The sequence below is a fragment of the Gorilla gorilla genome, chromosome 2 (assembly GCF_029281585.2).
Source record: "Gorilla gorilla gorilla isolate KB3781 chromosome 2, NHGRI_mGorGor1-v2.1_pri, whole genome shotgun sequence".
Classification (NCBI taxonomy): domain Eukaryota; kingdom Metazoa; phylum Chordata; class Mammalia; order Primates; family Hominidae; genus Gorilla; species Gorilla gorilla.
Genome location: NC_086017.1, coordinates 147,554,018 through 147,581,778, shown reverse-complemented (window position 1 = coordinate 147,581,778; position 27,761 = coordinate 147,554,018). Strand labels below are relative to the sequence as shown.

Below are 27,761 nucleotides of genomic sequence, written 5' to 3'. Positions count from 1 at the left end.
TTTAAATTTTGTCTTTTTTTTAATTGAGATGGAGTCTCACTCTGTCACCTAGGCTGGAGTGCAGTGGTGCAATCTTGACTCACTGCAACCTCCACCTCCCAGGTTCAAGGGATTCTCCTGCCTCAGCCTCCCGGGTAGCTGGGATTACAGGCGCGTGCCACCATGCCCGGGTTTTTTGTATTTTTAGTAGAGACTGGGTTTCACCATGTTGGCCAGGCTGGTCTCGGACTCCTGACCTCAAGTGATCCACCCACCTCAGCCTCCCAAAGTATTGGGATTACAGGTGTGTGCCACTGTGCCCAGCCTAAATTTTGTCTTTTTACAACTATATTCCATAATTGGAATGAGAATCTCTATTCTTCAATCGACTTCTTTGAATATTTTCTATTTTTTAATCTTTTTACGGCAGGATTATTTTGAAATTCCTTGCCTTTTTTGTCTGACACATTCTCCTAATAAAAGATAGTTTTATTTTTGTATTAGTCATATTACATATTTCATTGGAAATGCAGATTTTGTTACCAGAACTGATTTTGTTTTGTTTTATTTTTGAGACAGGGTCTCACCCTGGTTGCCCACTGTCACGGCTCACTGTGGCCTCAACCTCCTGGGCTCAGGTGATCCTCCCACCTCAGCCCCTGAAATAGCTGGGACTACAAGTGTGTGCCACCACGCCTGGCTGCATTTTTTTTTTTTTTGAGACAGAGTCTCGCTAGAGTGCAGTGGCATGATCTTGGTTCACTGCAGTCTCCGCCTCCCAGGTTCAAGCGATTCTCCTGCCTCAGCATCCCAAGTAGCTGGGATTACTGGTGCCTACCACCATGCCTGGCTGATTTTTGTATGTTTAGTAGAGACGGGGTTTCACCATGTTGGCCAGGCTGGTCTCGAACTCCCGACCTCAGGTGATCTGCCTGTCTTCGCCTCCCAAATTGCTGGGATTACAGGTGTGAGCCACCACACCCAGCCACGCCTGGCTACTTTTTTATATTTTTTGTAGAGATGGGGTTTCACCATATTACCCAGGCTAGTCTCAAACTCCTAGACTCAAGCAGTCCACCCGCCTCAGCCTCCCAAAGTGCTGGGATTATAGGTGTGACCCACTGATTTTCTTTATGCCAGAAAGAATGCTGCAGCATCTTTTATGTGTTTTATTCAGTTAATTACAATTTATAGTTTTGTGTGCATTTATAGCATATGTGGAATTTTTCTTACTTAGGTATTTGTCTCTCAAGTTATTTCATCTCATTTTGAAGTTGTTGGTAGTTTCTTTAAAAGTCCAAGGTATATTCAGTAGTCATCGTACATCAGTTCTGTCTATAATTTTAAAATGGTTCTCTAAGTGATAATCTTCAAAAGCATGAATTTTTAAGACACATGCAAACTTTAAAAATTCATGTTTCAGCTGGGTGCAGTGGCTCATGCCTGTAATTCCAGCACTTTGGGAAGCCAACGCAGGCGGATCACGAGGTCAAGAGATAGAGATTATCCTAACCAACATGGCGAAACCCCGTCTCTACTAAAAATACAAAAATTTGCTGGGCGTGGTGGCATGGGCATGTCCCTGTAGTCCCAGCTACTCAGGAGGCTGAGGCAGGAGAATCGATTGAACCCAGGAGGCGGAGGTTGCAGTGAGCCAAGATTGCATCACTGCACTCCAGCCTGGCAACAGAGCGAGACTCCGTCTCAAAAAAAAAGAAAAATCCATGTTTCAGGCTGGACACAGTGGTTCATGCCTGTAATCCTAGCACTTTGCGAGGCCAAGGTGGGCAGATCACTTGAGGTCAGGAGTTGGAGACCAGCCTGACCAACATGGTGAAACCCTGTCTCTATTAAAAATACAAAAATTAGGCAAGTGTAGTGACACATGCCTGTAGTCCTAGCTACTCGGGAGTCTGAGGCAGGAGAATCGCCTGAACCCACAGCAGGTAGAGATTGCAGTGACCTAAGATTACACCAGTGCACTCCAGCCTAGGCAACAGAGTGAGACTCTGTCACAAAAAAAAAATTAAAAAAAAAAAAAAAGATGAAGCGTAGGGGGGGACTTTGTTGTTGTCATTACCTTATTGTTTTGCATTTTGTTTGCTCGTTTGTTCATTTGTTTGTTTTGAGACAGAATCTTGCTGTGTTGCCCAGGCTGGAGCTCAGTGGCATGATCTCAGCTCACTGCAAGCTCCGTCTCCCAGGTTCAAAGGATTCTCCTGCCTCAGCCTCTCCTGAGTAGCTGGGATTACAGTCACCCACCACCATGTCCGGCTAATTTTTGTAGTTTTACAAAAGTTGGCTCAGTTTGTAATGCCAGGACTAACAGTATATGGAGGACTTCTGTGATAATGCACCTAAAACTCTATGCATTTTTTCCCCTTAATTTTTTTCCCGAAGTTTAAATGTAGTATGGTAGATACTGGGATTTTTATATATGTTAAATGTATTTAATATTTGTAATGTTGGTCATTTAGAAGCAAGCTGAAAGTTTGTTACGTAAAGTAATTTTGTATTATTTTGTTGAGAAAATGTTAAAGGGGTCATTTAGATAGTGAGGGAGCAAGCCAGCCAACCATTATTTGTTTTTCTTTCTGTAGTCATTTATACAGTTATAGAAACATTTAAATCTCTCAAGAGGTCACATATTTTTATTAATAAAATATGCTTATTATTTTTTGTTATAAAATACAGGGTAGAGTTCTCATAAATTTGAGCTCTCCTACTTCAGCATATGCTCATTATAAAAGAAGAAATACAAAAATAGTAATATAAACAAAATAAAACTGACTCTTACCACTTGTAGATAACCACTGTTAATATTTTGGTGTATTTTCTTTTCTTTTTTTTTTTTTTTTTGAGACGGAGTCTGGCTCTGTCACCCAGGGTGGAGTGCAGTTGCACAATCTCGGCTCACTGCAACCTCCATCTCCCAGGTTCAAGCGATTGTTCTCCGTCAGCCTCCCCAGTAGCTGGGACTACAGGCGCATGCCACCACACTTGGCTGACTTTTTGTATTTTTAGCAGAGACGGGGTTTCACCGTGTTAGCCGGGATGGTCTCGATCTCCTGACCTTGTGATCCACCTGCCTCAGCCTCCCGAAGTGCTGTGATTACAGCCATGAGCCACTGCGCCCAGCCTGGTGTATTTTCTTTAGTGCTTTTTCTTTAATATATTTGTAATTTTATTGAGATTACAATGTACTTTCAATTTTTGTCTTCTCTTCAATTAACATATTTTCTTCAGTTATTAAGAAAAGTTTATAGAGAATATTTTTAATATATGCATAATCTATTGTGTAGCTATACCGTAATTTATTTTACCTCTCTCCGCTCTTAGATATTTGGGTTTAAATATTTTTACTAATAAAATTAATGCTGTGATGATGGGCATTCTGGTGCAAAAAGCTTGTTCTGTGTTTTTCATTGTTTCATCTTGTATTATATTCTTAGAAATGGAATTGCTAGGTCAATGATTGTATATACTTTTAAGGTTCTTGATGCATACTGCCAAATCGCTTTTTAAAGAGTACTTTTCTAAAATTTTTTTTCTTTTCTATTGTCATAAACACTCATTCAGGAGATTATGAATGGTAGTTATAATTGAAGTTTAAATTCAAGTTATAATTTAACTCAACAGTAAACACTGTTAAATGAAATTTATGAGAAGATTATATCAAGAAAAAGCTTCGATCGTTATTTGAAATGGAAGTGCACTGGGTTTCACCAATAGGTTTTCCTCTGTTCCCCTGATTCCCAGAGTTGGAAGCTCTGGGGCAATCTTACAGGTCATGCTAAGTATACTTTGCTCCAGTGCCCCCTAGTGCTGGTCCTGTGGAAGTAACCTTCATTTTTTCTTTGTAGCAGAAAACATCCTTCTTCCTTCAGCTCTTTCTGGACATATACAAAGACATTTAAAGAGCCAGGCAAATAAGAGTTAGGGCTAAAATGGGCCGGGCATGGTGGCTTACGCCTGTAATCCCAGCACTTTGGGAGGCCGAGGCGGGCGGATCACAAGGTCAAGAGATCAAGACCATCCTGGCCAACATGGTGAAACCCTGTCTCTACTAAAAATACAAAAGTTAGCTGGGCATGGTGGCGTGCGCCTGTAGTCCCAGCTACTTGGGAGGCTGAGGCAGGAGACTCGCTTTAACCCAGGAGGCGGAGGTTGCAGTGAGCCAAGATTATGCCACTGCACTCCAGCTTGGCGACAGAGTGAGACTGTGTCTCAAAAAAAAAAAAAAAAAAAATAGAGGGCTAAAGTAATGCCCTATTACTTTCTTTGGCCTGCGGATCTAGAATTTATCCTTATTTTTTTTCTCTCCTGGGAGGAGCTGTCCTGCTTTCTGTGGTCTTATATTTGTGCTACTCTCTCTGCCTTACTCTGCATGTTTCTATTCTAGACTGCAGTAGGGAGGGCCTGGGCCAAACGTCCCTACCTCTGGACCCTCACCCTGTTTCAAATCCTTTATGTCAAAGAAAGTCAATATACCCTAGGTAGCTACAAGTCCAATTATTATTGAGGTATTTAGCTGTAAAATTTGTCCTTCCATCACTGTCTTGACTAAAGGTTCTCCTCTGAAAATTCCAACTTGTTGACCTGCAAACAGACTGGAGAAAAGAGCAGTAAGGGTGAAGGTGGGACTGATAGTGGCCAAGCCCCATGAGAAGACATGTTTAACCTTGCTATCCTTCCCACAAACATGCATTCCTACAAATGTGTTAGAAATAGGCTCAGATGTGTAAAAATCTACAGGTTGCTTTCTGTAGCTCTTTCTCTCCTCTTCCCTACCCATTCCTTCAGAATAGCAGTGAGCAAGAGATAGCTCATTAGAGTCCTGGCCCGGAATTCCTGTAATAACAAAATACAGATAGCAACTCCCTATCTGCAGAGTTAACTGCTTTGAGAGGAAGGGAGTGGGGCCAGGTGTGAGAAATAATAGTGATCCTTGTAGGAACAAAATTTTAGTCGCATGTAAGCATTTTATTTCACTTCTTTTCTTAGAGAATCTTTGCCCCCACCTTTTATTTATTGGAAATTCTGTTCCATTAGTTAGTTCTAAGCCTTTCCTTTCGGTCGTTCCATGACTCCAGAGTTGTTCTTTAATACATGTGTTCCTGTTAATATTATGTCCAATCACAAGTGCCGATTGGCTGGTCTAGAAAAGTTAGAGAAGAAAGATACAGGTCTTGTTTAATATCCATTTCATGTTCAGCTCTCAGAATATTCATTTAAAAGAATCTGGAATGTAAAAGTAGGTGTCTATTCATACCAAATTCAGAACTTCTCCAAAATTATATTCAACCCAATATTTTAAAATTCTCTGAAAACCGGAAATAAATATCTTCAATTTAGAAAATGACTTACAAGTCATGGTTTCAGCATTCCATTAAGAGCACCATGTTGTGTTTGCAGCCCTGTTCCTGAGCCCCTAGATACAGAGGCTTGCTTGCTGGTAGGGAATCTCCTCTTTAAAAATAGCATAAGGGGCCGGGCGCGGTGACTCACACCTCTAATCCCAGCAATTTGGGTGGCCAAAGTGGGCAGATCACAAGGTCAGGAGTTCAAGACCAGCCTGGCCAACATGGTGAAACCCCATCTCTACCAAAAATAGAAAAAATTAGTTGGGCACAGTGGCGGGCACCTGTAGTCCCAGCTACTCGGGAGGCTGAGGCAGAAGAATCGCTGGAACCTGGGAGGCGGAGGTTGCAGTGAGCCAAGATCATGCCACTGCACTCCGGCCTGGGTGACAGAGTGAGACTCCATCTCAAAAAAAAAGAAAAAAAAAATAGCATAAGGCCAGGTGCGGTGGCTCACGCCTGTAATCCCAGCACTTTGGGAGGCCAAGACGGGCGGATCACCTGAGGTCAGGAGTTTGAGACCAGCCTGGCCAACATGGTAAAACCCCATCTCTACTAAAAATACAAAAATTAACCAGATGTGGTGGCACACGCCTGTAATCCCAGCTACTTGGAAGGCCGAGGCAGGAGAATTGCTGGAACCCAGGAGATGGAGGCTGCAGTGAACTGAGATGGCACCACTGCACTCCAGCCTGGGTGACAAAGCAAGAATCCATCTCAGAAAAGAATAATGATAAAAATAAATAAATCCAGCCTGACCAATATGGTGAAACCCCGTCTCTACTAAAAATACAAAAAAATTAGCCCAGTGTGGTGGTGTGCGCCTGTAGTCCCAGCTACTCAGGAGGCTGAGACAGGAGAATTGCTTGAACTGGGAGGCGGAGATCATGCCACTGCACTCCACCCTGGGTGATAGAGTGAGACTCAGTCTCAAAAAAAATTAAATAAGCAAATAAGTAAATAAAGCATAAGGCCTTCTCAGCCTCACTAGCCTGTCCCCAGTGAATGCTGTTTTTACTTATTAAGAGACAGTTGCCTCGTTTACAAATATCCAAACTTCTTAAGACATTTAATACTTCATGATCTAAGTAACAAGGCAGGACCAAGATAATTAATTCTAAGTAACAAGTATTACATTGTAAAAATATGTTTTCACTAAGCTTATCAGAAGCCTAAAACAATATTAAGAATATTTAGACACTTTGGGAGGCCGAGGCAGGAGGATTGGTTGAGGCCAGGAGTTCAAGACCAACTTGGCCAACATAGTGAGATCCCATCTCTATTTTTAAAACTTATTATATATATAAAAAAAAAGAATATTTAGACAAAACATAACACTTTCTAGTACAGAGATTTGAGATTTCCTCCACCAAAATTAATGATAAAAGAAGTTTCCTTTCCTGTCAGGTTATTTATTTGAGTAAAAAAGAAATGGGTATCTTATCCTGCTTAATATCCCCTAAGTGGTACAGTAATGCATTTTCCTTACTACAGTAGGTTTTTCATTAAAAATTGTTTTTCCTAATAAGTAACAGTTACTAGTTGTTTGTTAAATGACTTCTTGTTGCTTACACAATTTATCTATGTAAGTAGCTCCCTGCCAGGTGCGGTGGCTGATGCCTGTAATTTCAGCACTTTGGGAGGCCGAGGTGGGCGGATCTGGAGGCCAGGAGTTCGAGATGAACCTGACCAACATGGTGAAACCCTGTCTCCACTAAAAATATAAAAATTAGCTGGGCATGGTGGTGTGTGCCTGTAATCCCAGCTACTCAGGAGGCTGAGGCAGGAGAATCGCTTGAACCCAGGAGGCGGAGGTTGCAGTGAGCCAAGATCGCACCACTGCACTCCAGCCTGGGCAACAGAGCGATACTCCATCTCAAAAAAAAAAAAAAAGCAGCTCCCAGTTCTTCTGTTTCCAGCACTTTTTGTGTGTGTTGGAACATGGTCTTTGGAGTTAAAATTGAGTTTGAATTTTTACTCCACTTCTTACCACCTGTGGCAAGATAAGCAAGGTACTTCACCTTGAGCTTCACTTTCCCGATATATAAAATGAGAATGATACTCACTGCTGGATAGGTTTGTTGAGAAGATGAAATTGAAAGAAGTGTTTGAATTAACAGTAAATGTTATTTTGTTGGCATTAAGTCGCAGTCCTAATCTTTGTTTTTGTAGTCTTCTCCCCTGCTCAAACCAAAATGAACTATTGAACTATTGCCTGAGGCCATGGGCATACATAAACATACTTGATGGGCAGTGTAGGTTTGGGATACAGCGTGATAGATTTAGTCCTCCATCTGAATTTTTGGGATAATTTGGGAATTCAAGTCTCTCACTTTGGTCCTAACAGTCACTGCTTTTCCCCTGTTCCTCTGACTCCTTCTTTAGCTTCCTTCATCTTTGTATACTACAGGAAAGAAATCAGAAGATGTTTTGGAACTACAGTAGGCAGCTTAAGGGTTCCTGGATCATAAGTGGATTAGCCTTTGAGGCAATGGCAGGAGTCAGCAGGTGGGGATTCAGATCGCCAAGAGCAGCAACAACACTGAAAACTAGGTATTACATTTGGGGTTTAAATATCAAATAGTCGTTTTATTATATATTCACAAAAGTTGCACACTCTCCCCCTATCCCTCTGAAGAAAGTTGCCAGTAACAATTACTCTTAGAAGAAAACAATCTCAGAAATACAGCATAGTGTTTAGCCTTCTACAATGGTGGGGCCTTTTGTGTCTTGTTCTTTTTGTCACTTGTTCCAAGTGAATGAATTTAGTTCTGTTTTATATATAGTATGGATAATGACTTACTTCAGGTGGAAAGTAATTTAATGAGCCTTGTTATGTATTAGTCACTATGGTAGGTACAAAGAAACATAATACAGTTTGTCTCCAAAGATCTTTATAGCTCAGAACAGGCTCAGCAGACTTCAGACCATGGGCCAAATCTGACCTGATGTGTTTTTGTAAATGATGTTTTATTGGAACACAACCATGCTCATTCATTTATGTACTATCTAGGACTATTTCATGCTACACTGACAGTTAAGTAGTTGGATCCAGACCATATGGACTGCAAAGCCTAAAATATTTACTGATTCTTAACACAAAAAGTTTGCCAATCAGTCGCCTAATAAGTTAACTTCTTTGCCTTGTGTACCAAACTTTGTCAGTTAGAAAAACGTATTTGCCTATTCTAGGTAAGCAGAAATTTAGTTTTGTGCTGCCTTTTCATCATGAAAATTGATCACTAAATTTTTAGCAGGCTTTATTTTTGTATTCTGAGAATTTTTATCTGATCTAGGTCCTTGTTTTGCTACTTTACTGTTTATTTCTGCCCATTCCAAAAATCTATATTTGTCAGATAATGTTGAGCAAAAGTTTTATGTGTTTACTAATTAGTTTTTCCATGGCTTCATTTTCTGACTGTGATTATGTTAACAGTATTTTATAGTTATGGATGAAAACACAACTAAATTTGGTCCTCCGCTAGCCGTGTAAAATTTTGGAACAAAGCCTGGGCAACATGGTGGTACCTGGTCTCTACAAAAAAATACAAAAAAAAAAAAAAATTAGCTAGGTGTAGTGGTGTGTGCCTGTAGTGCTTGCTACTATTGTGGAAGAAAATTAAAAGGAATCACACATTTAAAATCTATATACTTCTGTTTTTGTGTATATAGGAATTAAACTCCCTTACCTTTCTTCACTGACTGTAATCATATAGTTTGCTGTTATGGGTCAGTCTACATTTAAAGATCTTTTTTCTTCCTAAGATGTCAAATTCGAGCCTTTGTGCCTTTAGGAAAGCTTCTTTCTAATATAGCTTATATGATAAATTCACCATCTTAATTGTGCCTTGCATTTTTGGGGTTCTTCATTGTTGATATCTTGCTGACAAGACTTTTATTTTATTTTTATTTATTTATTTTTGCGACAGAGTCTCACTCTGTTGCCCAGGCTGGAGTGCAATGGCACGATCTCGGCTCACCACAACCTCTGCCTCCTGGGTTCAAGCAATTCTCCTGCCTCAGCCTCCTGAGTAGCTGGGATTACAGGCGTGCACCACCATGCCCAGCTAATTTTTTTTGTATTTTTAGTAGAGACGGTGTTTCACCATATTGGCCAGGCTGGTCTCGAACTCCTGACCTTGTGTTCCGCCTGCCTCGGCCTCCCAAAGTGCTGGGATTACAGGCGTGAGCCACTGCGCCCGGCCAAGACTGTATTTAAAAACGTCAACTTAATTTGTTGAAAGAGGTTTCTTTTCTTGGCTAAGCATGGTGGCTAATGCCTGTAAGCCCAGCGCTTTGAGAGGCTGAGGCGGGAGGATTGTTTGAGCCCAGGAGTTCAAAGTCAGCCTGAGCAACATATCAAGACCTTGTCTCTACAAAAAATATAAAATTAGCCCAGGTATGGTAGCACACATCTATATTCCCAGCCGCTTGGGAGGCTGAGACAAGAGGATCACTTGAGCCCAGGAGGTCAAGGCCGCATTGAGCTATGATTGTGCCACTGCACTCCAGCCTGGGAGACATAGTGAGACCCTGTCTCTTTAAGAGGTTTCTCCTCTTACCTTGGTTAGTAGATCACTGATAAACTGAAACTATTTTAGCCCTTTTATATATGGGTATATGTAGGTTTCAGTCTTCTAATTCTCAGTTTCACTAGATCTACCAGGAAGCAAAAACCTTAGCCAATCTAATAAAGCTACTTGCAAAATGGATACAAAATATAACCAAGATACCATGATTTACATCTCAGTGTGATCTTACTACTCGAGCCATCTGAATTCCTTTCCGCAGCTACTCTAGGAAAAAGTTGGTTTTCTGTAGAGACAGGGTCTCACTCTATTGCTCAGGCCAGAGTGCAGTGGCACGGTCATGGCTCACTGCAGCCTCAATCTCCCAGGCTCAAGAGATCCTCCCGCCTCAGCCTCCTGAGTAGCTGGGACTATAGGTGCATGTCACCACACCTGGGTGATATATTGTAGAAACAGGTCTTGTTTTGTTGCCCAGACTGTTCTTGATCTCCTGGCCTCAAACGTTCCTCCTGCCTCCCCGTCCCAAAGTACTGGGATTATAGGTGTGAATTGCCCCACCCAGCCAGAAAAAGTGCTTTTGATGCCATGCTGCTTTCTAAAAATAAGATAAAATATTGGTTTCATTTAGGAAAAAGAAATTTGAAAGGAAGCATCAATATAAGGACATTTTATATGAACTAAGAGAAGTGAGATAAAGTAGCATAGATTACTCTTCTGTATTCACCCATTAGCTTCAGTTCCCACTCCTATAATCCAGGTAATCTGACTAGAAAGGGGATTTGTGGAAGTAAAATTCCATTGTATTCTAGTTTCTTAAAATGACAGTCTGTATAATCAGCATATCTTGTTCTTGTATTATTCTTTTTCAATGTCTAGTGAGTTAACTGGCTTTTTTGTTTATATATAAATATATTTGAGTAATTCAACTTTCAAATTTCTTACTTACTTTTTCTTTTTTTTCTTGAAATGGAGTCTCACTCTCTTGCCCAGGCTGGAGTGCAGTGGTGTAATCTCAGCTTACTGCAACCTCCGCCTCCCAGGCTCAAGTGATCCTTCTGCCTCAGCCTCCAGAGTATGGGACTAAAGGCGTATGCCATCACGTCTGGCTAATTTTTTGTATTTTTGGTAGAGATGGGGTTTCACCTGTTTGGCCAGGCTGGTATCAAACTCTTGACCTCAAGTGATCTACCCACCTTGGCCTCCCAAAGTGCTAAGATTACAGGTGTGAGCCACCATGACTGGCCTCAAATTTCTTTTTTTTTTTCTTCTTTTTCTTTTTGAGACGGAGTCTTGCTCTGTTGCCAAGGCTGGAGTGCAATGGTGCAGTCTTTGCTCACTGTAACCTACACCTCCAAGGTTCAAGCAGTTCTCCCGTCTCAGCCTCCGGAGTAGCTAGGACTACAGACATGTGCCACCACACCCGGCAGTTGTTGTATTTTTAGTAGAGATGGGGTTTTGCCATGTTGGCCAGGCTGGTCTCGAGCTCCTGACCTCAGGTGATCCACTCACCTCAGCCTCCCAAAGTGCTGAGATTACAGGCGTGAGCCACCACACCCAGCCAAATTTCTTACTTTCATAATGCTGCCTGTCTCTGCAAGTTGCCACATATTAATTTTATCATATTAAAGAGTCATTATAGCATACTGGTTAAGACCACAGTCTGGAGGCAGACTGCTTTTGTTATTTCACTTTGCTACTTAATGGCTGTGTGTCTTTGGGCCTGTCGCTTAACATCTCTGTGACTTTCTAATTTTTTTTTTTTTTTTTTTTTTTGAGACAGAGTCTTGCACTGTTGCCCATGCTGGAGTGCAGTGGCGCGATCTCGGCTCACTGCAAGCTCTGCCTCCTGGGTTCATGCCATTCTCCTGCCTCAGCCTCCCGAGTAGCTAGGACTACAGGCGCCTGCCACCACGCTCAGCTAATTTTTTGTATTTTTAGTAGAGATGGGGTTTCACCGTGTTAGCCAGGATGGTCTCGATCTCCTGACCTCGTGATCCGCCCACCTCGGCCTCCCAAAGTGCTGGGATTACAGGCGTGAGCCACCGCGCCTGGCCGTGCCTGTTTCTTTATACATAAAGTGGGGGTGATAATACCAATACCTATCACAGTTGTAAGGATCAGTTGTTAATCTGTGAAAAATTTAGATTAGTGCCTGGCAAGTAGTAAGTGTGGATAAATGTTCACTTTTATTATTATTGTATTCTGGCCCAGATAAAATGAAGTAAGTTAAGCATGTTTACTTTTTTTCATAATGAATTACAGCTATTATAGCAGATGAGAAGTGACAGTATCCATAATATGAGGAATGTAACTTTTTTCAAATTGAAAAGCAGTCGATATATTTTAAAAGAATTCGTAGTAAATGTGCTAATTTTCACCTATTTAGAGCAAGCTCTTATAATATGCCCTATTCCAAATCTTTTTATATTTCTTTTTCTTTTTCTCTTGAATATTATCTACTGTTCTTTAAGGGGCATTAAGAGTAAAGCTAACTCTATGAGACTTCTTTGTTTTCTTACTATTGGAGTCTTAAATTGGCAAATCCTGAACTAATTTCAAAATCTTGATGTAACACCCTGAAAATTTATAGATACTTATTATCACATGACCCAGTAATGGCAGCCTTCCTCAACTTGAGCAAAATCACAGTCTTGGGAATCATAATTCCCACTACTTAAATGAAATGAAGTATAGTAACAGGCCAACATCATGAAGTGGATGAATAAAAGCACTGAGTTCTGAAATTTTCAGGAACCTAAATTATCTTCCCAACTGTTCAAAGGATTTACTATAAGAGATTAACTTTGTTAAGTATACAGTATCTGTGCTTATTTACCCAAATCTGTCAGCATGTATAATTCTCTCAGTGGAATATAGTTACAATTAAATTAACTTTCTTGAGCACTCAAATAATATTTAGTTTGCATCCAAATCTAGGCCAAACTTTATTGCTAAAGAAGGTCTTTAGTCCATCCCCATTGGAAACAAGAGGAAAAAATAATAACAATAAAGAAAGCCTGGCCAGGCGTGGTGGCTCATGCCTCTAATCCCAGCACTTTGGGAGGCCAAGACAGGTGGATCACCTAAGGTCAGGAGTTCGAGACCAGCCTGGTCAACATGGCAAAATCCTGTCTCTACTAAAAATACAAGAAAAAAAATAGTAGCTGGGCGTGGCAATGGGCACCTGTAATCCCAGCTTTTCGGGAGGCTGAGGTAGGAGAATCGCTTCAACCCACAAGGCAGAGGTTGCAGTGAGCCGAGATAGTGCCACTGCACTCCAGCCTGGGCGATAAGAGCAAAACTGTCTCAAAAAAAAAAAAAAGCCTTGGTTGTTTCACATTTCCAGTGTCTCTTAAAATACTACTGTTAATTAGTTCATCAGTAGATTGCTTACTTATTTGTGGTATTAAATGTACTACTCTTTAGATGTTTTGGGAAGTAATCATTTTACATAAGACACATTTGCTTTGTGTTCAGCCTTTAAAGGAATCCTTTGCCTCCAACTCCTAAGATGGCTGATTCCCTAGACTTTCTTACATACTAATCAAGAAATCTGAGGGAGTAAAGGAACAGTAGTAACTCCTAGCATCATTTCTTAAAAACCCAATAATTATTTATTGTTTGATGAAATTAACACATTATAAGTTGTCCCCAGGATTGTGGTAAACATCCATATTAAGTATACCAACATTTCATTGAGTATTTATTAAATACCTACTATATGCAAAGCACTATTTTAGGTACTAACAGTGGAACAGTGTTCCTTTGAATACTGGAAGGTTTACAAGTTGACAGCTGTCTGTTCTCATTTGAGTTTCATAGAGTTAATTTAGCAGAATCAGAGTAACATAGAACGTCAGAATACCTAGTTCAACTCTCTTGTTTATAGATTTTAAAAATCTTTAATCCTGCGATGTAAAATAATTTTTCTGAGATCATATAGCTAGTTAATAGCATTGCTTGCTTTTTGTTCTTTTAGTTACTTTTCATTCAGCAAACATTCTCACATCTTTTCTATTAAAAAGGTCAAGAATGACCAAAAAAAAAATCCATCAACCTTAAAAGACTTCTATCAGCCCCATCCTATTTTTCACTGACTCTTTATAATCATACTTTTTTGAAAGAGTTGACTTCTTCCTTATCTTCCTTTCAGCTTACTGCAGTCTGATTCAGCACTCATAACTCCATTGAAAGTGCTCTCCCCAAGGTTACCCACAGCTTCATAATTGCTATATCCCTGGCACTTTTAATACTTATCTCTAATCTCTCTGTGGCATTTGTCATTGTTAATTATTCATTTTTTTAATGTTTTCTTACCTCCGGGATATCATATTCTCCTGGTTTTATTACTACTTCTCAAATAATTTCTTAGATTTCTTCATAAGCTCTTCTTTGTCATTCATCTTTCAAATATTGGTATTTCCCAGGATACTTGCTGTCACCTTTCTCTGTGTATTCTCCTTGAGCAGTCTCATCCACTTCTGACACATCTGTTGCTATCTAAATGCTGAAGACTTCCAAATCCTTATTTACTTCTTTCTCTTAGGCTTTGAACTCACATACGCAGCTGCCTACTAGACATCTTCAAGATACCTATTAGGGATCTCAAAATCATCATCTCTAAAATTTAACTATTACTAACTGCATTTGTTCCTGTGTTTCTTTTTTTTTTCTTTTTTTTTTTTTTCTTTTTGAGACAGGGTCTTACTCTGTCTCCCAGGCTGGAGTGCAGTGGCACAATCAATCTCAGCTCACTGCAACCTCCACCTCCTGGGTTCAAGAGATTCTCTTGCCTCAGCTTCCTGAGTAGTTGGGATTACAGGCGCCCACCACCACGCCTGGCTCATTTTTGTATTTTTAGTAGAGACTGGATTTCACCATGTTGCCCAGGCTGGTCTTGAACTCCTGACCTCAGGTGATCTGCCAACCTCAGCCTCCCAAAGTGCTCGGATTACAGGCGTGAGCCATCATGTCTGGCCTGTTCCTGTGTTCTTTATCTTGATGACTTAATACCACAATTCCTCTAGTAGGCAGCTCCCTAGAAATTAAGGAGTAATCATCAACAGCCTCTACCCGATTGCTCCCTAAATTCTATCAGTTCTACTGCTTTATCTTTCATCTATCCATATCTTTAGAGCCAATATATTATTTTCAGGCCCTCATTCTAAATTATCCCTGGCTGGGCACGGTGGCTCACGCCTGTAATCCTAGCACTTAGTGAGGCCGAGACTGGTGGATCACGAGGTCAGGAGATCAAGACCATCTTGGCCAACATGGTGAAACCCCGTATCTACTAAAAATACAAAAATTAGCCAGGTATGGCAGCACACACCTGTAGTCCCAGCTACTCAGGAGGCTGAGGCAGCAGAATTGCTTGAACCCGGGAGACAGAGGCTGCAGTGGGCCAAGATCACACCACTGCACTCCAGCCTGGGTGACAGAGTGAGACTCCGTCTCAAAAAAAAAAAAAATCCTATGGCCTTTGTTAATATGCAATAAAATACACAGTAATGATTAAGAACATGGACTTTAGAGTCAGACAGCCCCACGTTTGGATCCTTGCTCTGTCACTTAGCATCTATGGGTGCTGTGAATATCAGTTTTCTTGTCTGTAAAACAGGAATATTACCATTTACTTTGTAGGGTGATGGTGAAATGTAAATTTATAGTTCTGGGAACACAGTATGTGGTACATATCAGCTCTCAACGAAAGATGTGACTACTCTAACTGGCCTATTCCACATCATTCTCCATTGTGTTTAGAATATGATTCATTTACACAAAATTTTAGCACTCTTATGCTAAAAATCCTTCTTCAGTAGTTCCTTATTGCCAGCAGGACAATATTCAAATGACTTAATGTGATATTTTAAATGGTCTTCTATGTAAACGCAAATGGTTGTATTCTTCTTTAGCTTTTTTTCTTGCTGCTGTCTTCCCTATTTATACCCCAGCTACAATAAATTAACAGTTCCTCAAAAGCACCTCTGCACTTTTTTTTTTTTTTTTTTTTTTTTGAGATAGAGTCTTGCTCTATTGACCAGGCTGGGGTGCAGTGGCGCAGTCGGCTCACTGCAACCTCCGCCTCCCAGATTCAAGCCATTCTCCTGCCTCAGCCTCCCGAGTAGCTGGGATTACAGGCATGCACCACCACACGCGGCTAATTTTTCTATTTTTAGTAGAGACGGGGTTTCATCATGTTGGCCAGGCTGGTCTCGAACTCCTGACCTCGGGTGATCTGGCTGTCTCGGCCTCCCAACGTGCTGGGATTACAGGCGTGAGCCACCGCACCCAGCCACCTCTGCTTTTTTGAATATCTGTGCCTTACCTGGAATACCTTTTTCTGTAGCTAGATTATTTTTCTCCTTCAGGACTCAGCTTACATGTTATCTTCTTTGGGAACTCTTCCATGACTACTTTTGACTCTGAGTTAAGATTTTCCAACATGGGGCCCATGTTTTCTCCTACCATAGCACTCCTTACACTATATTGCAGTTGCCTGTTCTCCTATCTGTTTCCCTCAGTGTATTTTGAATGTTTAAAATTAAAGAAGTTTCAGGAATGTTGAAGTTTAGTTATTAGATATTTATCTGCAGAAACATGAAAAGTTCTCAAGAGGGTGTCCTTTTTACTTCTCTCCACAAGATGAACTCGCTCCTTCTTCCACATACTATACTCATGTTAGCAAAAGAAAATATGTGTGTAATTTTTGAAGTGTCATTATTTGGGATGTAAAGATCCCCAAAAAGACTAAGTGCTGTCATCTGTATAAAATAGAGTGGCTTAAAGAGTTTTAGTTGAGTACTTTTTAAGTGTTTCTATATTAGCCTTTGCTCAGGTAATTAGTCTTCATTACTGTTTTAAATGTTGGTATCTGCATGTGTCTTACTCATTAGTCAGTGAGAATAATATGAGCTCTTATATCAGATAGTCCTAGTTTCAACCCCTCGCTAATAATTACTGTTTCTTAGGATCAATGTAAATGTTAAACTATATAATAGTAAGCCCTTAAACCAGTGCCTGGTGGGTTGTAAGCACTCGATAAATTTAAAATATTTTAAGCCAGGGTCTTGCTCTGTCACCCAGGCTGGAATGCAGTGGCACAATTATGTCTCACTTCAGCCTTGATCCCATGGGCTCAAGTGATCTTCCTGCCTCAGCATCCCCAGTAACTCGGACTACAGGCATGCTCCACCATGCGCAGCTAATTTTCTGTGTTGCCCACGCTGGTCTCCAACTCTTGGATTCAAGTAGTCCTCTCACCTGGGCCTCCCAAAGCACTGGGATTGCAGGCATGAGCCACTGCACTCGACTTGAAATTTCCTTTTGGACTTTTCAAATGTTCCTTATGGAATCTTATCTGGCCATCTAATTAAATCTATTTACCCATCCAACCTTAGATTAAAGCCCATCCTCCTATGAAGATTCTCCAACTTTGCTACAGTTAAGAGTTAATACAATAACTGAACACTTCATCTCCATAATTGGCCTCTCTGCTAGAATGTTAACTATTTGAGGGCATGGCACTGTCTTAAATTTATCTTTCTTCCCCTGACATTTTGCAGAGTGCTGAGATATAAGATAAATTCAGTACACATTTGTTGCCTAATTGAGTTTTTTCAGTGTGCTGCTCTGCTGCCTCACTTTACTAGCAGTAATGTGTGTCACAGGAATGACTAACAATTTTAATCAACCTAAGTAAACCATATTTATAAAGGAAATCTGTTGAAAATAATCATACTGAGTATTCCATAGCTAACTATAACTGTTTTAGAGTGTCAGTGTCACTACCCGTTCTATTAGGACAGATAACTAAGAAATGACTACATTAAATGGTTCCCAACATTAAATTTGGTTATATGAATTTCCTTGAGAATAAACCAGTTTTGCTATTTTCTACTTACTGTTTCTTCTAGATCAGTTTTCTATGATCCTGTAATTCACGCTTGCAAATTTGAATGTGTCTTACAGGAGGATTTGTTGGTATTGAGGAAAACGGTGAAATCCTTTTTGGCTGTTTGCCAACAGTGCCTGTCTAATGTTAATACTCCAGTGAAAGAACAGGTAAGAAATTATCAGCAAGAGCTCTCAATAAAATCAACTCAAATACATTAATGAACATTAAGAAGATACAATTTTTTATGGCAGTTTTTGTACACATGTTCATTCCTAACATTTACTGGACCTGGGACAAGACTGTAGATGTGTGAATTTATGTTATAAAGCAAGCTAACAAACTTATTATATACTATACATTCTTTCCTTTTACTTTCACAAGTATACTGTCATCAGCTGGAAGGGCAGGTTGAAATGTAGACTTTTTTTTTTTTTTTTTTTTTGAGACGGAGTCTTGCTCTGTCGCCCAGGCTGGAGTGCAGTGGCGCAATCTCGGCTCACTGCAGGCTCCGCCTCCCGGGTTCACGCCATTCTCCTGCCTCACCCTCCCGAGTAGCTGGGACTACAGGCACCCGCCACTGCGCCCAGCTAATTTTTTGTATTTTTAGTAGAGACGGGGTTTCACCATGGTCTCAATCTCCTGACCTCGTGATCAGCCCGCCTCGGCCTCCCAAAGTGCTGCGATTACAGGCGTGAGCCACCATGCCCGGCCGAAATGTAGACTTTTTGACTCCTAAGAATTGACACCAGAATGGCCGGGCGCAGTGGCTCACGCCTGTAATCCCAGCACTTTGGGAGGCCGAGGTGGGCAGATCACAAGGTCAAGAGATCAAGACTATCAACCCTGTCTCTACTAAAAATACAAAAAAAAATTAGCCGGGCATGGTGGCAGGCGCCTGTAATCCCAGCTACTTGGGAGACTGAGGCAGGAGAATCGCATGAACCCGGGAGACGGAGGTTGCAGTGAGCCGAGATCGCGCCATTGCACTCCAGCCTGGGCAGAAAGAGCAAAACTGTCTCAAAAAAGATTAAAAAAAAGAATTCTACACCAGAATATTGAGGGTCTGGGGAGCTGACATATGACATACCCTTTTATCATCTTACCTTCAGCTCCTTCCCACACCAGTTAAGAGTTTCTCACACATGCATGCCAACACTTTAGCCCCACATCTTGAAACTGTCAATACCACCCGCCCAAACAGCTGCCCATTCACCACCCAGGGGCCTAGTAATATGTACATTGGGTATGCAGTATGCCTAGAGAAGAGGCCTTTGCAGGCTCGGACAACAGTATCAGGACTGTAGGGCAAGGAGTCTCTGAGTCCCTGTACTTGGACAATGGTGTAGAAGTGGGGTTTGGTAAGCAGGTGGGCATATCCCATTGGTCTGATAGATTCCTCATCTCTTGTAGAGGGGCACAGCCCAAAGAGGGTCAGGGTGGGGGTCAGGGTGGGCCACGGAAGTACTGTTTCCATGATATGATTTTGTAAACTATTTTTTAAAATAGACTGTTGTATTGGGGAGTACATTTGTGTAAGACAAAATGTATATTTTCCATACTATTTCTTATTTTGATATTGGGCTACAGTCGTTTGGTGAAAGAGTACAGTATTACTTATCCTTTGCTGTCTCTTACAAATAGTGACAAGTATCTTTATTGAGTTATCAGCATTTAACTTAAAATGGAAACAGAGATGGTCTTCCCTAAACCTTATTCTTTAAATCTTCAGAACACTACTTACGGAGAAATACCCAGCTCTGCCATTTATTTTATTTTATTTTATTTTATTTTATTTTACTTTATTTTATTTTATTTTATTTATTTTACTTTATTATTTTATTTTATTTTATTTTTATTATTTTATTTTATTTTATTTTATTTATTTTATTTTAATTTATTTTATTTTTGTTATTTATTTATTTATTTATTTATTTATTTAGAGACAGAGTCTCCCACTGTTGCCCGGGCTGGTGTGCAGTGGCGTGATCTCGGCTCACTGCAACCTCCACCTCCTGAGTTCAAGCAATTCTCCTGTCTCAGCCTCCCAAGTAGCTGGGATTACAGGTCCCCACCACCACGCCTGGCTAATTTTTTTGTATTTTTAATAGATATGGGTTTCACTGTGTTGGTCAGGCTGGTCTCAAACTCCTGACCTCATGATCTGCCTGCCTCAGCCTCCCAAAGTACTGGGATTACAGGTGTGAGCCACTGCACCTGGTCCAGCTCTGCCATTTAAACCCCAAATCCAGTGTTTCTGCATCAGACCTGCTTGGTGATGTCCAAAACTATGGCCTGCTGGTTAAAAAGTATTCCCCGTGGATTATCTGTATGCTGCCTTTTTTTCAAATGGCTCTTTCTAAATACCTGAGTATATTTCATGGTTGTGCTGTCAGGGCATAAACTGCCAAGACTCTTGCTGCAGTTGGACAACCAGATATACAGTTATCCCAAACTAAATGCCAAAATTATGTTTTCCCATAGAAGTCAACTTTGGAGGGGGCAGTGTTAGTGGATTGTTTAGAAGTTTCAGAGCCCTCAATTATCCCACAACAAAATCTTTCTATTGTAATCAACTGATCAGACCCATTTATTTCACTCAATCCATTAAATAGGGCAAATTTGGCAGCATACCTGTAATGTGTACAAATGTATTCAAAGTCTCTTTATATCATTAAATTTGTTTGGAGGCTTTATTAGATACTGGTTTTTATATGAATGGTTTTCTAATACAGTCATGCACCACTTAACAACAGGGATACATTGTGAGAAATGTGTTGTTAGGCAATTTCATCATTGTATGACCATCATAAGAGTATATTTACACAAACAAATGGTATTGCCTACCACATGCCTATGCTCTATGCTATGGCCTATTCCTCTTAGGCTACGATCCTGTACTGTATAATACTATACTGAGTAGTATAGATAATTATAATACAACTGGTATTTATATATCTAAACATATCTAAAATACAGTATAAAAGATTTAAAAATGGTATCCTTACCATAAGAATGGAAGTAGCTCTGAGTGAGTGAGTGAGTGATTGGTGAGTGAATAGGAAGGCCTAAGACATTACTATACATCGCTGTAGACTCTATATGTACCATACACTTAGACTATACTAAATTAATTAAAATGTTTTTCTTTCTTCAATAATAAATTAACCTTATCATACTATAATTCTTTTCCTTTGTAAACTTTTTAATTTTTTTAACTTTTAAACTCTTTTCTAATAATACCTAACACACAAACACATTAAACAGCTGTACAAAAAAAATTTTTTTTTTTTTTTTTTGAGAAGGAGTTTTGCTCTTGTTGCCCAGGCTGGAGTGCAGTGGCACAATCTCGGGTCACCCCAACCTCCACCTCCCAGGTTCAAGCAATTCTCCTGCCTCAGCCTCCCTAGTAGCTGGGATTACAGGCGTGCACCACCACACCTGGCTAATTTTGTATTTTTAGTAGAGATGGGATTTCTCCATGTTGGTCAGGCTGGTCTCGAACTCCCAACCTCAGGTGATCCTCCCACCTTGGCCTCCCAAAATGCTAGGATTACAACTGTGAACCACTGTGCCTGGCCAAAATATTTTTTTCTTACATATTTATTCTAGAAGCTTTTTTCTATTTATTTTTGAATAAATACAGTGTGCTGTATCCAGGAAACCCATCTCATGTGCAGACACACACATAGGCTCAAAATTAAGGGATGGAGGAAGATCTACCAAGCAAATGGAAAACAAAAAAAGGCAGGGGTTGCAATCCTAGTCTCGGATGAAACAGACTTTAAACCAACAAAGATCAAAAGAGACAAAGAAGGCCATTACATAATGGTAAAGGGATCAATTCAACAAGAAGAGCTAACTATCCTAAATATATATGCACCCAACACAGGAGCACCCAGATTCATAAAGCAAGTCCTTAGTGACCTACAAAGAGACTTAGACTCCCACACAATAATAATGGGAGACTTTAACACCCCACTGTCAATATTAGACAGATCAATGAGACAGAAAGTTAAAAAGGATATCCAGGAATTGAACTCAGCTCTGCACCAAGCAGACCTAAGAGACATCTACAGAACTCTCCACCCCAAATCAACAGAATATACATTCTTCTCAGCACCACACCACACCTATTCCAAAATTGACTACATAGTTGGAAATAAAGCTCTCCTCAGCAAATGTAAAAGAACAGAAATTATAACAAACTATCTCTCAGACCACAGTGCAATCAAACTAGAACTCAGGATTAAGAAACTCACTCAAAACTGCTCAACTACATGGAAACCGAACAACCTGCTCCTGAATGACTACTGGGTACATAATGAAATGAAGGCAGAAATAAAGATGTTCTTTGAAACCAACGAGAACAAAGACACAACATACCAGAATCTCTGGGACACATTCAAAGCAGTGTGTAGAGGGAAATTTATAGCACTAAATGCCCACAAGAGAAAGCAGGAAAGATCTAAAATTGACATCCTAACATCACAATTAAAAGAACTAGAGAAACAAGAGCAAACACATTCAAAAGCTAGCAGAAGGCAAGAAATAACTAAGATCAGAGCAGAACTGAAGGAAATAGAGACACAAAAAACCCTTCAAAAAATCAGTGAATCCAAGAGCTGGTTTTTTGAAAAAATCAACAAAATTGATAGACCACTAGCAAGACTAATAAAGAAGAAAAGAGAGAAGAATCAAATAGACGCAATAAAAAATGACAAAGGGGATATCACCACCGATCCTACAGAAATACAAACTACCATTAGAGAATACTATAAACACCTCTATGCAAATAAACTAGAAAATCTAGAAGAAATGGATACATTCCTCGACACATACACCCTCCCAACACTAAACCAAGAAGAAGTTGAATCTCTGAATAGACCAATAACAGGCTCTGAAATTGAGGCAATAATTAATAGCTTACCAACCAAAAAGAGTCCAGGACCAGACGGATTCACAGCCGAATTCTACCACAGGTACAAGGAGGAGCTGGTACCATTCCTTCTGAAACTATTCCAATCAATAGAAAAAGAGGGAATCCTCCCTAACTCATTTTATGAGGCCAGCATCATCCTGATACCAAAGCCTGGCGGAGACACAGCAAAAAAAGAGAATTTTAGACCAATATCCCTGATGAACATTGATGCAAAAATGCTCAATAAAATACTGGCAAACTGAATCCAGCAGCACATCAAAAAGCTTATCCACCATGATCAAGTGGGCTTCATTCCTGGGATGCAAGGCTGGTTCAACATAGGAAAATCAATAAACGTAATCCAGCATATAAACAGAACCAAAGACAAAAACCACATGATTATCTCAATAGATGCATTAAAGGCCTTTGACAAAATTCAACAACCTTCATGCTAAAAACTCTCAATAAATTAGTTATTGATGGGACGTGTCTCAAAATAATAAGAGCTATCTATGACAAACCCACAGCCAATATCATACTGAATGGACGAAAACTGGAAGCATTCCCTTTGAAAACTGGCACAAGACAAGGATGCCCTCTCTCACCACTCCTATTCAGTATAGTGTTGGAAGTTCTGGTCCAGGCAGTCAGACAGGAGAAGGAAATAAAGGGCATTCAGTTAGGAAAAGAGGAAGTCAAATTGTCCCTGTTTGCAGATGACAGGATTGTATATTTAGAAAACCCCATCATCTCAGCCCAAAATCTCCTTAAGCTGATAAGCAGCTTCAGCAAAGTCTCAGGATACAAAATCAATGTGCAAAAATCACAAGCATTCTTATACACCAATAACAGAGAGCCAAATCATGAGTGAACTCCCATTCACAATTGCTTCAAAGAGAATAAAATACCTAGGAATCCAACTTACAAGGGATGTGAAGGACCTCTTCAAGGAGAACTACAAACCACTGCTCAATGAAATAAAAGAGGATACAAACAAATGGAAGAACATTCCATGCTCATGGGTAGGAAGAATCAATATCGTGAAAATGGCCATACTGCCCAGGGTAATTTATAGTTTCAATGCCATCCCCATCAAGCTACCAATGACTTTCTTCACAGAATTGGAAAAAACTACTTTAAAGTTCACATGGAACCAAAAAAGAGCCCGTATTGCCAAGTCAATCCTAAGCCAAAAGAACAAAGTTGGAGGCATCACGCTACGTGACTTCAAACTATACTACAAGGCTACAGTAACCAAAACAGCATGGTACTGGTACCAAAACAGAGATATAGACCAATGGAACAGAACAGAGCCCTCAGAAATAATGCCACATATCTACAACTATCTGATCTTTGACAAACCTAAGAAAAACAAGCAATGGGGAAAGGATTCCCTATTTAATAAATGGTGCTGGGAAAGCTGGCTAGCCATATGTAGAAAGCTGAAACCGGATCCCTTTCTCACACCTTATACAAATATTAATTCAAGATGGATTAAAGACTTACATGTCAGACCTAAAACCATAAAAACCCTAGAAGAAAACCTAGGCATTACCATTCAGGACATAGGCACGGGCAAGGACTTCATGTCTAAAACACCAAAAGCAATGGCAACAAAAGACAAAATTGACAAATGGGATCTAATTAAAGAGCTTCTGCACAGCAAAAGAAACTACCATCAGAGTGAACAGGCAACCTACAGAATGGGAGAAAATTTTTGCAACCTACTCATCTGACAAAGGGCTAATATCCAGAATCTACAATGAACTCAGACAGATTTACAAGAAAAAAACAACCCCATCAAAAAGTGGACAAAGGATATGAACAGGCACTTCTCAAAAGAAGACATTTATGCAGCCAAAAAACACATGAAAAAATGCTCATCATCACTGGCCATCAGAGAAATGCAAATCAAAACCACAATGAGATACCATCTCATACCAGTTAGAATGGCGATTATTAAAAAGTCAGGAAACAACAGGTGCTGGAGAGGATGTGGAGAAATAGGAACACTTTTACACTGTTGGTGGGACCGTAAACTAGTTCAACCATTGTGGAAGTCAGTGTGGCAATTCCTCAGGAATCTAGAACTAGAAATAACATTTGACTCAGCCATCCCATTACTGGGTATATACCCAAAGGATTATAAATCATGCTGCTATAAAGACACACGCACACGTATGTTTATTGCGGCACTATTCACAATAGCAAAGACTTGGAACCAACCCAAATGTCCAACAATGATAGACTGGATTAAGAAAATGTGGCACATATACACCATGGAATACTATGCAGCCATAAAAAATGATGAGTTCATGTCCTTTGTAGGGACATGGATGAAGCTGGAAACTATCACTCTCAGCAAACTATCACAAGGACAAAAAACCAAACACCGCATGTTCTCACTCATAGGTGGGAATTGAACAATGAGAACACATGGACACAGGAAGGGGAACATCACACACTGGGGACTGTTGTGGGGTGGGGAGGGATATCATTGGGAGATATACCTAATGCTAAATGAGCAGTTAATGGGTGCAGCACACCAACATGGCACATGTATACATATGTAACAAACCTGCACATTGTGCACATGTACCCTAAAACTTAAAGTATAATAATAATAATAATAAAAAGAAAAGAAACACATACATTAGCCTAGGCCTACAAAGTGTCAGAATTATCAGTATCAGTGTCTTCCACCTCCCACATCTCATTGGAATGTCTTCAGTGGCAGTATTTTGCATGGAGCTGTCCTATCCTATGATAATAATGCATTCTTCTGGAGTACCTCCTGAAGGACCTGCCTGAGGATGTTTCACAGTTAATTTTTTTCATAAGTAGGAGTACACTCTAAAATCATGATTAAAAGTATAGAATAGAAATAGTATAGTATAGTATAGTATAGTATAGTATAGTATAGTATAGTATAGTATAGTATTAGTAAATACATACGCCAGTAACATATTCATTATCCTCAAGCATTAGGTTCTATACACAAGTTAGATATGCTATACTGTTATACGACTGGCAGCATAATACACCAGCATCACCACAAACAACATCACAACAAACTCATGAGTAATGTGTTGCACCACAGGGTTATGTTACTACATCACTAGGTGATAGGAATTTTTCAGCTCCATTACAAGCTTATGGGATCCACCATCATGTATATGCAGTCCATTATTGACGGAAACATCACTGTGCAGTAGTACACTGACATTTTTTAACATTAGAATTTTTAGAAGTATTCATTATACTATGTTGAATTAGAGTTTCAAATTTTATGCTAATTTGACTAAGCAGTATACAATTGATTTCTAATCTTTGTTATAATCTGTTATATCAATTTTGTATTTGCAAAGTTGGGTTAAACTCATTTTGTTCTTTGACCTGTAATCAACACCTTGCTTAAACTCATTTTTTAAAAGTTCAAGTCAAACTATCTTAATGAGCTATGTTTGAGTTGATACAGCAAAGTAAAAGAAATAGGTTATATTTGGGAAAAGTCTTAAATATGACACTTGTTTAGTGAGAAAAAATAATTTTATTAAATTTGGAAATTATAACTAAATATTTGGAATTTAAATACTGAAAATTTATATTATGGTACTGCTATTAAACTATGTTTTAATTTGATACATTTTCATTAATGTTGACTTGTAGTTATATTTGTGTAATATTTTGCTGATGGATTGCCTTTGTATTCCAGGCTTTCATGTTACTCTGTGATCTTCTGATGATTTTCAGCCACCAATTAATGACAGGTGGCAGAGAGGGCCTTCAGCCTTTGGTGTTTAATCCAGATACTGGACTCCAATCTGAACTCCTCAGTTTTGTGATGGATCACGTTTTTATTGACCAAGACGAGGAGAACCAGAGCATGGGTACTTGTAGCTATCATCTTGTCAATATTGATTTTTTTTTACCAACCCCAAAAGATAGGAGAAAAGAAACAAATTCAGTTCTAAAAATTATCGAGATTTCTTTCTTTTAAAAAAGTTGGCCAGGTGCAGTGGCTGACACCAGTAATCCTAGCACTTTAGGAGACTGAGGCAGGAGGATTGCTCCAAACCCAGAAGTTCGAGAGCAGCCTAGGCAATATGGTGAGACCTTGTCTCTACAAAACAGAAAAAACAAAAATTTTAAAAAAGTTAATAGTAATACATTCATGTAGTTCAGAAACCAACAAGAATAAAAATGTACATAGTGAAGTCTCCCTCCTTTAACACTGTACCTCAGATCTTTTCCTGTCGTTATATAGAGTGCTCTTTCTCTAACAGCTACACAGCATTTCTTTATGTAGATATAGGATAATTCATGTTATCCATCTCACACAGATTGACATATGGCTAGTTTCCAATCTTCAACTATTACAAACTATGGTGTAATGAATAGTAGTGTACATTTGTCATTTGCCACATGTACAAATGTGTATGTAGGATAGATGTTGTTTCTGATTGGCTATGTCCGGGTTCATAATTTTTCTAAAAGAAAGTATCCAGGTTCCTTTCTATTCCTAAGTGGTCATTATGTATTACTTAAATGAACAAAACCTAACTGTTTGATATTAAATGCTGAAAAACTGTTATCAAACCTCACTAGCGAAAATTGTGCTGTGCCTGCAGAATGATAACTTAGCAATATTAGACTGAATTGTTAATGATTAGTTGTAAATAAGTTCACTTAGAATAGGTTATTTGTGAAATAGATTATTTAAGCTCTCTAAAATAATATAAGAAGTATATTTGATCCACAAGTCTATTTGATGCTGTTCAGCTGTTCTTTCAGAACATTTTGGAAAATACTAGTCTGTGAAACAGTATGTTTATTTAGAGTCTATATTCATCTCAGGAGACAAATTTACCTGCTACTTGTCTTAAGCAAAAAAATGTGTACTTCTCAAACCACTGATGCTTCACAATAAGACTAATTAGTAGAAAGGAAAGAGACTGACAGCAAGTTCTTTTTGCGAATCTATACATATAAGGGAGAGAAGAAAGAAGGTTGATTCCAAATAAGGGCAGGCCAGGACACGAGAGGGTCAGTACAGAGCCTGAAACAAATGTTATCAT

The 27,761-nt window shown here is 39.6% G+C and overlaps 1 protein-coding gene across 4 annotated transcripts in view; it reads left to right on the top strand.

Annotated features, from left to right (window-relative positions):
- STAG1 (STAG1 cohesin complex component) overlaps window positions 1-27,761 on the top strand; it is a 413,034-nt gene that overhangs the window by 353,608 nt on the left and 31,665 nt on the right. For all 4 annotated transcript variants that reach the window (XM_055382952.2, XM_055382953.2, XM_055382954.2 and 1 more), the window contains 2 exons: window positions 17,840-17,932; window positions 26,399-26,573. In XM_055382952.2, coding sequence (XP_055238927.2) covers window positions 17,840-17,932; window positions 26,399-26,573 — 268 coding nt within the window. The remainder of the gene's footprint in view (window positions 1-17,839; window positions 17,933-26,398; window positions 26,574-27,761) is intronic.